General features: G+C 34.3%; 1 protein-coding gene and 1 long non-coding RNA gene across 3 annotated transcripts in view; one reads left to right on the top strand and one right to left on the bottom strand.

The window, feature by feature from the left end:
• The window catches only part of LOC106880364 (protocadherin beta-15), a 94879-nt gene extending 87967 nt beyond the window's left edge, over window positions 1-6912 (top strand). Inside the window, exon 4 of the mRNA XM_052973113.1 lies at window positions 6841-6912. Coding sequence (XP_052829073.1) covers window positions 6841-6857 — 17 coding nt within the window. The 3' untranslated portion in view covers window positions 6858-6912. The remainder of the gene's footprint in view (window positions 1-6840) is intronic.
• The window catches only part of LOC128249443 (uncharacterized), an 84306-nt gene that overhangs the window by 9778 nt on the left and 61790 nt on the right, over window positions 1-12738 (bottom strand). The gene's annotated exons all lie outside the window — the stretch shown is intronic.

Below are 12738 nucleotides of genomic sequence, written 5' to 3'. Positions count from 1 at the left end.
ATATATATATATATATATATATATATATATATATATATATAATGTATGTATGTATGTGTATATAGACACATACGTGCGTGTGTGCATGCACACACATATGCATATGTACATGCATGTGTCTTCGTCTTTGTGTTTGTGAACATTACTTCCTTCAATGCTTCACAACTGGCATTGATTTGTCTATGGCCCTGTAACTTAGTGGTTCGACAAAAGAGACCAAAAGAATAAGTATCAGAGTCAGTTTGACTAAGCTAACAAGGCCATAGCTCAATGACTGAAACAAGTAAAAGATAAAAGATTTTATCATAGCATTGTGCATTAAATTTATGACAAAGACCTCAAGTTATAAATACAACCATTTCTCTATTTATTAATAAGAGCTAAATTATGTGATTTTGAATCTCTAAGACAATTTTTACCCCTACCTGCAAAATACATCAAACTGAAGATTACATATGAAAAATATTTTCATTATACAAAAATATTTTTTGAAATTATTTATGTCTGGTAGCCATGCTTTGGTAGTTTTATTGATATTTAAAAAATATTGATGGCAGCTAATCCTAAAGTATTTGAGAAGTCTGCAAGGATATAGGTGTGAATGTGTGTGTGTATGTGTGTGTGTGTGAAATACATGAACACATCCATAGACAGAGAAACACACAAACACACTCACACGTGAACACATGCACATGCACACACACACACACGCAGGTGGTTAAACTTGAAGAATTACATAAGACAAATTTCAGATATTTGAGAGCTGCAATACGTGAACATAAATTTATGCACTCATTTTTATTGCGGCATACACACATTTTTTTACAGTATGCTTATAAATACATTTAGGAACAACATGTATGCAATTTCTAAATTGCTAATTTGTACTAGTTTCAGTGATAATGAAGTATACTGTACATAGACACCAAATCTTTTCAAATTATTGAATGATGACTGTTTTAACTATATCATTAACATAATTAATATGACAAACAAAAGTGAAACTATAAGAAAGATGGAAAAGTGATGTTGTTTTCTCAAGCAAATATTTTGATGTCATACTACAAATTGTTTACTAGTCAATAAAAGTTGAGCTTGGAATCAACCAATCAGCAAAAAGAGTAAATAATCAAATATTAAGATGGATGTACACACATACTATGTGTGTATATGTTCTATCTGATAGCCCATGGAAGACATGATCTTTAGTGAGCTGCATATTCGGCATTGCATGCTTCACGAATTTCATAAGGGAAATAATGCAACATGTGTAAAAGTAAACATAAGAACTGAATATCCTGGCGGGGTGAATGTTCAGAAATACCAAACGTGGTTTCACAAATTTAGAAACAGTGATTTAATTTATTTATTTATTTTTTTTTTTTGAATGGATGTCAATCAGTAAGATTCTGCTGTGCCTTTGGTGGAATATAATAGATATTGATCACTTCGAATTATTAGAACAAGAAAAAAGTACCACAGAATGAACTTAATTGTCAAAAATTTGATTGCATCAACTCATTTTTTTTTTCTCTTTTTTCAAAAAATAACCTGCTCTAATTAATAGAAAAGGAGCCATCCTGCAACATAATAATGCAAGGCAGATTCAGCAAAAAAGCCTCGATAAGATAAATTCATAATGCTGGAAAAATATTTCTCCCTCCCCACTCACCAGACCTAACGCTATCAAATCTTCGTTTATTCAGTTCTCATGAATATTTTACTTGTGAAAAAATATACAAAGCCAGGAACAATATTGAAATGGAATGCCAAACATTAGTCTCACCTTAAGAATCTGATATTTTTGCCAAAGGAATCAGAATATTGGTTTCAAGGCAGAGAAAGTTATTGTTAGAGACAGTCATTATTTTGAGTGAATAAATGTATTTACAATATGTTTTATGTTGATTTGAACTCATTACCTGAAATGCACTATTTCATTTTGGTACCTCTAATAAAAAATAAAATAAAACATATTTCTAATTAACTACTGTATTCGTTGCCATATATGACACTTTTTCTGCCCAATAAATTTATTTAAAAAATCACTTCAGGTCCTATATACAAAGTTGGACCTCCCATAAGCTTCATGTACTTAAAACATTTTCCCTGAATACACACTACTGAAATTGTGTGGCATCTTTCATGCTATCAAATAAGTTATATTCATTTGACTTAGTAAATATCTGATCAAAACATGTAAGAAAATATGACAAGAAAATAAAAAGTGGGAAGAAAACTAATAAAATCAAAGACATTTTAATCAGATTCCACTTTACAAATTTACAGTATTATTATAATAATTTTATGACAAATAATGTTACAGTTATCAGACTATTAAAGCTGCTATTTAGTACTATTAGAGATTTTTGTCACTCTCCATTTTGATTGCAAGTCATTGAAAAATCTGACTAATATACTTGTCAGTTTTATCTTTGTCTGATGTTCATTTGTAAGGTTTTCATGATTCCTCAAGTTCTCAAACTTCATTACAGATAACAGTAATTCATAATTCACAGCAGTACATTGTGCTGAAATTCATATAAGTCACAAATTAGATTTCTTTGGTTCAGGATATTCTATTTCTGGATTTATTTTTTTCCACATTTCAATGACAGACTGAAATTTGTTGATCAGTGACAAACTTAGGTCCTCCTGTAATTTCATTAATTCTATTTCTACAGCATGTTTTCATAACTAGAGCATTACCTCATTTTCTGCTTGAGGACAGGATCTTTGCTTTACTTCAAGAAAAGTAATGATAGTTTCTAACAGATCTACAAATGTACTCAAAATGTTATTGGTCAACAGCTAGCCACTGTATAATGCATTAAAAAGAGATGTTACTAATTTTATTTTCAACTTTTAGTTCTTCAATAAAACTTCTGAAATTGTAGTGAGTCTCCTCATTCAGGTGAATATCTTTTATGTTATACTTGTTTCAGCCTTTGAACAGTGGCCATGCTGGGGCACCACTTTCAAGGGTATAGTCTGAAAAATCAAACCCAGTATTTTTTTTAAAGCCTGGTACTTTATTATATTGGTCACTTTTACCAAACTTCTAGGTTACAGGGCATGTAAACAAACCAGCACTAGTTGTCAGTAGGGGTAGCAGACAAACACGCACACACACACACACATGCAAATATTTAACCTGGTCATTGGATATGGCTGATCGGGGAGTTACCATTAGTTTTGCACTTTATAAACTCTTAGCAATATTGGCGACTTGAAAAACCTGCTGGCCGGAGGCACATAACCTCATTATTACTGTAAGAAAGAATGTGTGTGTGATGGGCTTTTTTCAGTTTCTGAGTACCAAAACTACTCAGGATTTTGGTCAACCTCAGGCTAATGTAGCAGACACTTGCCCAAGGTGCTGAATAATGGGACTGAACTGTGGTTACTAAACAAATTTCTCAACAGTACAACCATACCTTGCACCTATAAAAAAAAGATGAAATACTCAAAGTGTTTTATGATTTGCTTCATTGTGGCGTTTCAAGTTACTAACTTTGTATTCACTGTATAACACACAGCAGATAAGACAAAGGTTTAACTTTCTTTAACAATGAATGCAAAATCTTACATCAACTTCAGCTTTACATTTCTGTTCTTATCTTCATATATTTTCATTTCTTACAATCTAATGACACCATTTTTCTTCACAAAATTTTCACAGATGCTTGTAAACAAAATTTGTTTTTGAAGTGTACCACCACCACTACTATTACCACCATAACCACCACTACTACTATTACCACCATAACTACGACCATCACCACCAGGCTCATATGCGTACATTACAGTAATGCAGAGAACTTTCACATTTCACAATTTTATAACTTTTGATCTTTCTTATAAATCTTTTAAAGTCATTTCGCTATTATTTATTTCAATGTATATTTTCTTGTTTATTTTTTTACAAATGTTTAAAGTTATTTCAGTCATGTTTTCATTTTCATCTTTCTTTGAGATTTATAACGAGGAGAATGGGAGGGTTGTAACTAACTTGATACATACCATTTGCTTTGTGGGTGTTTTGGCTGCTATTTCTAACATATTTAATGACCGTGTAGTGGCTACGTCATTACCAATGTGGTTGCATGTAGTTGATAAGCTAAAGCAGATGTGTAAAAATGTAGAAATTGTTATAGTCAATAGTCAGATGTCCTCTGAGCAAAATTATTATGTGTGGTTTGTAATAATTAGAATCAACGCTAAGGCAAGGAGCTGGCAGAGCCATTAGCATGCTGGGAAAAATGCTTAATGGAATTTAATCCATCTTTATGTTCTGAGGTATAAGACTTGCCTCTTTTACTTTCAGAAATGATGAAATAAGTACCGGTTGAACACTGAGACTGATTTAATCAATTTAGTCCTTCCCTCAAATTTGTTGGCCTTGTGTCAAAAGCTCAAGTCAATAATTAGTATCAACCTTTTTGATTTCAACCCACTTGATACCATCTAGAGTTCTATGACACAAATTCCCTGTTTTAAAGTGATCTAAGTTAAAACCTTCCATCAAAATTTCATGTTAATTAATATTCCAGAAAGCAGCTAAATAATGGCAAAGTTATTTTAGTAAATACTTCATTATCTTCAGAATTAATTAAAACAGAACTGCATTTTAACAGAAATATAGTGACAGAAAAATTTACTATTTAAACCACAAGTTTTTCATCAACCTTAGGCTACAATCAAAACACAAGATAGAAGGAAAACTAATTTCTAAGATATCTGTAAATGCCTCACATCATCATTAAACCAACTCATTACTTACTTATCTCCTTTGTATTATGATATATACGATATTTTAGCATGTATAAGGAACCCTTTTTTGTCAAAAATTAGGTTAAAAAATATGGGGATTTCTTATACATGGATAGTATTATAATCCCTTTCAAAATCTTTTTTCCAAATTTTAAGCCACCAAAATTAGGGGATGTATTATACACCAGAGTTCCTTATAAATGTTAAAATTATGTATGTTCATTAAATTACATTGCAAATACAAAAACATCTTAACTTTAAAACTCCAAGCTGATTATAGTAACCATCTTCATCATTTAACATTCATATTCATTGCTGGCATGGGCTGAAATATTTGACAGGAACTGTTGAATTAGGGGACTGCATCAAGCTCTAATGACTGCTTTAGCATGATGTCTGTGACTAGATGCCCTTTTTAATGCCAACTACTTTACAGAGAATAATGAGTGCCTTTTTCTTCTTTTGTGGACCTGACACACTAGTAAGGTCACCAAGTAACTCACAAGATAAGCCTCTTCAATCATTTTTATTGAAAACCATTTAAAATTAGTTATGCTTTCCCAGTTTCACACACGATAAATTATATTTTTCATATATATATGAAATATATATTTATATATAATCTAGGCACAGGAGTGGCTGCATAGTAAGTAGCTTGCTTACGAACCACATGGTTCCGGGTTCAGTCCCACTGCGTGGCCCCTTGGACAAGTGTCTTCTACTATAGCCTCAGGCCGACCAGAACCATGTGAGTGGATTTGGTAGACAGAAATTGAAAGGAGCCCGTCATATGTGTGTTTGTCCCCACCACCATTGCTTGACAACCGATGCTTGTGTGTTTACATCCCTGTAACTTAACAAAAAGACCGATAGAATAAGTACAAGGCTTACAAAGAGAAAGTCCTGGAGTTGATTTGTTCGACTGAAGGTGGTGCTCCAGCATGGTCACAGTCAAATGACTGAAACAAATAAAAGAATAAATTTATATAGTCATTCACACACACACACACTTATATTTATATAACATATGTATATTATATATGCTTTTCTTTTCACTTATAATAAAAACAATTTAATATTAATCTGATGGATTGCTCTATACTTTTGTAACATACAAATTTATTATTCTTATACAAAAATGTTGTTGGCAGTAACTTCAAGGTTTCAGCCTGATGATGGCTAACCTGGCTAAAACTTTGAAGTCACTATCAATAACATTCTTGTTTAAGAGTAATACAGGGTGCGGCAGAAATACCTCCCACATTTTAAAAGTTAACAAAAGGAGAAAAAAACAACATTTATGAAAAATTAATTTTACTGTTGTTTAAACAAAGGATTACAGTTTTTGTTCATTAGGTAAATGAAAATATCATTGACATTTACATAAGTTCATTAGCAACACATAAGTGAAAGTTTAAAATGTAGGAGGTATTTCTGCCGCAATCTATCTCTCTCTCTCTCTCTCTCTCTATATATATATATATATATATATATATATATATACGTACATATATATGTATATAAAATAATCCCTTTTTCTTTCCTTATGAGTGCAGTGACCGATAATGTTCATACTTCCACCACTATCACCACCAAGATTTATTTTTAATTAGTTCTGTTGTCTTTTATTGCTTGGGTGAATTCGAATATTTGCCTATCAATTGTTAAAGCATATGTGTGTGCATGCATGTGTGCAGTTATTGCGACAAAAGTGCTCCAGGGGGACATGAACGCATCACCTCCAATTTACAAGACTGGGTGTATGCATACATAAATATATATATTTATACAAATACACACACACACACACACACACACACACATATATATATATATATATATATAAGAGAATATATATTGAATATGCTGTCATTGACTTTCTTACATGCTAGGCCACTGGTAGTAAAATTTTGTATAATTTTTGCTACCCTTTATATATACTCAAGTATATATATATATATATATATATATATATATATATATATAGTACAAACACACACATATATAAATTATGTGTGTGTGCGGGTGTATGTATATGCTCACGTATAATTTCGTTTCTTTTTACAGCAAGATGCCCTTCTTAATAATCAATCAACCATGCTGTGGGCGTGGCACTAACTTTCAACTCCACAGACCCAGGTAAGTACAATAAAGCATCTTGTCTAGAAGCGTAACTTATTGACAATAAAACAGTGAGGTTAATGGCGTTGCACTTAATGCAGGCAGCACAATAGCTTTGATAGATCAAGACTATACTTGTATGGAGTAGAGATAAACACTGAACAATGCTTAATTCAGTCAAACAAAAGGAGGGGCAGTTACTCAGACACTTACACTCATACATGTGTGCATATATAATCACATGTACACATATATATATATATATACTGACATCACCACTATTTTATCATAAACAACACTACTAGCAATTGTCAGCAACTATCATCACCACTCTTATACCCCCACCTGCATCGCCATCATGATCAACACCACCACTGTCACCATCACTGCTCTTGTCACCACCATCACAATCAACTCCACCACCACCACCACCATCTCCATTAATTTCACTATCACAATCATTTTCGTCACCACCACCACCGCCATCATCAATGCCACCATCATCATCATCAATATCACCACCGTCATTGCTACCACCATCATCATTATCAATGCCACCACCGTCATCATCAATGTCACCACCGTCATTGCTTCCACCATCATCATCATCAATGCCACCATCATCATCATCAATGTCACCATCGTCATCATCAATACCACCACTGTCATCATCAATGCCACCACAATCATCACTAGTGTCACCACCATCATAATCACTGCCACCACCGTCATCATCATCAGTGCCACCACCTTCACACCTCGTCTAACCACCACTATCACCACCATCACCACTGCTAACATCCCTACTGTAATTGCAATACCATTTGTATCCCTCCCTTACCATGACTATAACCCTTTGTCATCGTCATTGTCCTCATACCCTTGTCATGATTACTATCACTATGGCCATTAAAATCAACATTATCAACTCACCCAACATTATTATTGTGATCAATGTTTCATCATCACTGACATCATCAATAATAGTATCAATACGATCTTCACACTGTCAGCAATACCATCATCACCATCATCATAAACGTTGCTATCATAGCACTACCATCACCACCATCATCACTGACACCAACATCACCACCAGATCATCATCATCACCACTATGATATTCCCCATGATCATCGCTATCACCACCACTACCATCACCAAGATCATCATCAGCATCATCATCGTCATCATCATCGTCATCACCACTGCCATCGCCACCACCATCATCATCATCATTGTCGCCGTCATCGTCATCATCTTCGTAGTCGTCATCGTCATTATCACCATCACCATCACCAGCACCAACACCATCATCATTCACATTCCATCACCACCATCACCGTCACCACCATCATCGTCAGCATCACCACTGTCACCATTTTCGCCACCATCATTACAATCACCACTACCACCACCATCAATAGCATTGCCATCACATTCTCACCACCATCACTGTCACTGACACCATCATCACCGACATCACCATCGCCACCTTTATTAACATTGCCATCACACCATCATATGTTCTCTACCATCGCCACTACTACCACCACCACCACCATTGCCACCACCTTTCTCACCGCTGCCATCACCTCCATCATCACCCTCACTGTCTTCATTAACATTAATATTGCCGGCACATTTCGCTGCCATCGTCATCATCATTAACATTGGCAACACAAACATCTCCATCATCACTTTCTGTCATCACTTCTAACATAACTATTACTTTTCACAGCACCAATTCCTTCAACTCTGTGATCATGGCTACCTACTACCGTCATCGTCATCATCACCATCACCATCATCATCATCATCATCATCATTACTATCACCATTTCAACTATTATTGGCTTGGCTCGTTCTACCAGCATCACTTTTAACTCAACATCAACGTTAAATACAAACTCTTCTTCAGTAAAATAAATCAATTGATTTAGAGAAAATCCACCCCCTACTTTAAACGAAGGTACACAGAATGTAATTAACTCATCACAGATGAGTATGTCGAAAACTTTAGCATCACTATGAAAACTTGATAAATATCTCTAGAATTCTATTATCTATCTACAGGGGGAAGTACTTCAGTAAAGTGCATTTCTAAAATATTGATTACTTTTCAATATTAATATATAACAGATCAGATCATTTAGCCCGTAGCGGAGATAATGAAATATTCGACGCTATAAAACCAATGTTGACATATTCACTTGATCCCCAGTAAAAGGTTTTCTGCTATTAATTTACTTCATTGTATCTGGTTTTGATGTTCATCTTGCTGTTGATGGTTACTTTATCAGATAGTTCATTAAAAAGGGAGAAAAAACCATAAATATTTGCTTGAGACAGGTCGGGTCGGTCTTAAAGGACAGAGTTACTATTGCTTGTATCAGATTTTGCATTCAGTTTCTGAAGTATGACACACATCACCTCAAACAAAATTTTAATTCCGAAGGAGAGAAAGAGGACCCCTTTGTTGTATGCCGAGTAGCTGATTTGTAAAAGTCTTAACTGATCAGTAGTTGGCAGTTTGCATTCCAGACATCATTCTTGTTGTTGTTGTCGTGGTTATTTAGCCTCAGGTCATTTCTGATTGATCAGTAGTATGAACAAAGGTCTTCTAGCCATAGCTATCCAATCTGTACACACATCTAGGACTACGTAGTCCAATATATCCGTACTTATTTAAAATGGTAGGGTGCGATTTAAGGGAGATTTAGCTGCTATTTGTAACAAGTTCAGTGGTCAGTTAAATGCTCCTTTTGTATTTTCTTGCATGGTTCTATGATTAGGAAGAAAATGTTTATATTTACTCACGCATCGCAAGAACAATTATTATTATTATTACTATTATTATTATTATTACTATTATTATTATTATTACTATTATTATTATTATTATTATATAAAGGCATCAAGCTGGCAGAATCGTTAGCATGCCGGGTGAAATGCTTAGTGGTATTTTGTCAGTCATTACTTTCTAAGTTCAAATTTTACTGAGGTTGACTTTGCCTTTCATCCTCTTGAGGTCGATAAATTAAGTACCAGTTGTGCACTGAGGTCAATCTAATCGACTGGCTCCCTACCCAAAAATTTCAGGCCTTGTGCCTATAGTAGAAAGGATTATTACTATTATTTTTTTTTTTTTTTGCTTTATTATTATTATTATTATTACTTGTACTTATTTTACAACATCTCAATGCATTGATATAAACACTGAAACTAAAATGGAAATTTATCTGGAGAGAATGAGTGTCTTTAATATATTTTCAGATCCGTCTACATTGAAAAAGTGATGTAAAGTGGATGAGGTTATTGAAAAGTAGAAATGCTGACTTGATTGACAACATGGCAGAGCAATAAGTGTAAACTGAATAATATTCGAGTGTTTAATTAATGGGTTGCCTGAAACCATTTTAATAGAATTGTTCTGCTCAAGCAACAATAACAATATGTGTATAATCATGAGCCGAAGAGAGAGCCTCTATAAAATCATTCAAGAGAAATAATAATCGAAAATACTTCAAATCACACCCTACTGTCTTTAACCTTCTTGCATTTAAACCAGCCATACCCAACCCAAATACATTACCTGTTTTACGATCAAACTAACCAGATCCAGCTCCTTACACCCACCCTACATTGTCATTCGGAAAAATAACAATCCTATCATTGAAATCTTGAAGCTATGAAATAATGCATAGTTGATTCAAGACAATTTACTCTTTTACTCTTTTACTTGTTTCAGTCATTTGACTGCGGCCATGCTGGAGCACCGCCTTTAGTATAGCAAATCGACCCCGGGACTTATTCTTTGTAAGCCTAGTACTTATTCTATCGGTCTCTTTTGCCAAACCGCTAAGTTACTGGGACGTAAACACACCGGCATCGGTTATCAAGCAATGTTGGGGGAACAAACACAGACACACAAACATACACACACACACACACATATATATATACATATATACGATGGGCTTCTTTCAGTTTCCATCTACCAAATCCACTCACAAGGCTTTGGTCGGCCCAAGGCTATAGTAGAAGACACTTGCCCAAGGTGCCACGGAGTGAGACTGAACCCAGAACCATGTGGTTGGTAAGCAAGCTACTTACCACACAGCCACTCCTACGCCTATACATCACATTTGACACAATAATTTGAATGTTAAAATGTTGAATAAGGGAACACATTGGAAAACGTAGTCCAAGATACACAAAGCTAGAAAAAGAAGGGATAGTCATAGATGAAATGCCTTTTACCATCAATCAACTCAAACAGAGCTGATGAAGTGTATGGCCATGTTTGTTTTATTTTTAACTGCCATAAATTTGTGTAAAGTATGATCCTGTGATAGGTGTGTAATAGAGGCATATAAACAGGCTCTAATGTTATGCACACACAGTAACACTTAACAATAAAGGATTTCTGCCTTGCTCGCTACTGACAACACTAGAGAAAACTTAATCACCATTTTAGAATTAATCTAGAAGCTACTAACAAAAGCTTGATATATGAGGAAGTCAAAGATCTTTGGAAGTGAACATGACCGAATTTAATGTATTAAGAGTGTGAAATTTCAATTCCAAATAATGTATATAAGACAGAAGCTATTGCATTGGAAGAGCATGAAATAGAAACAAACAATGTGTAAAGGTATCTCATTATGTGTTATGTGTAAAAGCACCCCATAATATGCAATGTATAATGGTTGCCCATTAGAGTGAAGCTATATTTCAAATGTTCAACAAACATTTGGACCACAGAGAAACTTTAGGAAGAAGATCTTGGATTATTCAGATGATAGGTGCTGGCATGGTTGTGTGATTAAGAAGCTCGTTTTGTAATGACATGGTTTCAGGTTCAGTCTCACTGTCAAATGCTTTAATCGTCTTCTGCTATAACCCTCGGTCAACCAATGTCATGTGAGTGAATTTGGTTCAGGAAAACTGTGTCAAAGCCTGTTGTATATTTATATGTGTGTGTGTGTGTGTGTGTAAGATACCAAAAAAAGGTTGAAAATACATTAAATTTTTATCCCTTCATACACACACATATACATATAAATCTTATATATAAATGGCAATTTTTGTCTATCTGTTAACATTTCACTGCCTAGGTGAGTGAAACAATATTCACCAAACTTTGCATACATGTTACACTAACATTCAGTTCAATAAAAATCTATAACGTGTCCCTTAGGGAAATTGGGCAAATTATATGATAAAACGAGAAGGGTGCAAAAAGTATTAGTCTGAGGGAAATGTAGTAGCAGAGTGAGTGTGATTGATATCAGGGAAGAAGAGTACAGCATTCTGTAAGCAACAAATAGGGAGTGGCAATCGGATAGTAACGTTAATACAGCTGTCATATGCACATGATGCTGTATACATACCTTTGTAAATACATAGATACATGCATAGACACACACATACACACTGACACACAACTAACTTTTAAAATGCCAATGAAGGGAGAGAAAGGTGGGTGTGAGGAATAAGTAGTTTTAAGGAGAGAGGGGTAGGTGGCTTTTCTACACACATACATATATACACATATATACATATATATATGTCTACTATACACCATTTTCAACTCGTTACTGCCTGCATGTACATTTTTAAATGTGTGTGTGTGTGTGAAACGTCCTATAGCTGTCTGTTTCTCTACTTTTGTAGGGTCTTCCCTGGTGCTGTTCTATACTGTGAAATTTTAAAATTACGTCAAAATTTTCAAATTTGGTATATTGAAATAATTTTCCATGTTAAATCCGATTTTGTTATTTATTTGTTCCAGAAAAAATTGCAGAAAAATGTTACTGAGATTTAAAAGTTTAATCAATT

The sequence above is a fragment of the Octopus bimaculoides genome, chromosome 14 (genome assembly GCF_001194135.2).
Source record: "Octopus bimaculoides isolate UCB-OBI-ISO-001 chromosome 14, ASM119413v2, whole genome shotgun sequence".
In the NCBI taxonomy this organism is placed as follows: Eukaryota; Metazoa; Mollusca; class Cephalopoda; order Octopoda; family Octopodidae; genus Octopus; species Octopus bimaculoides.
The sequence above is the reverse complement of the archived record's forward strand: the minus strand, read 5'-3'. Positions and strand labels throughout refer to the sequence as shown.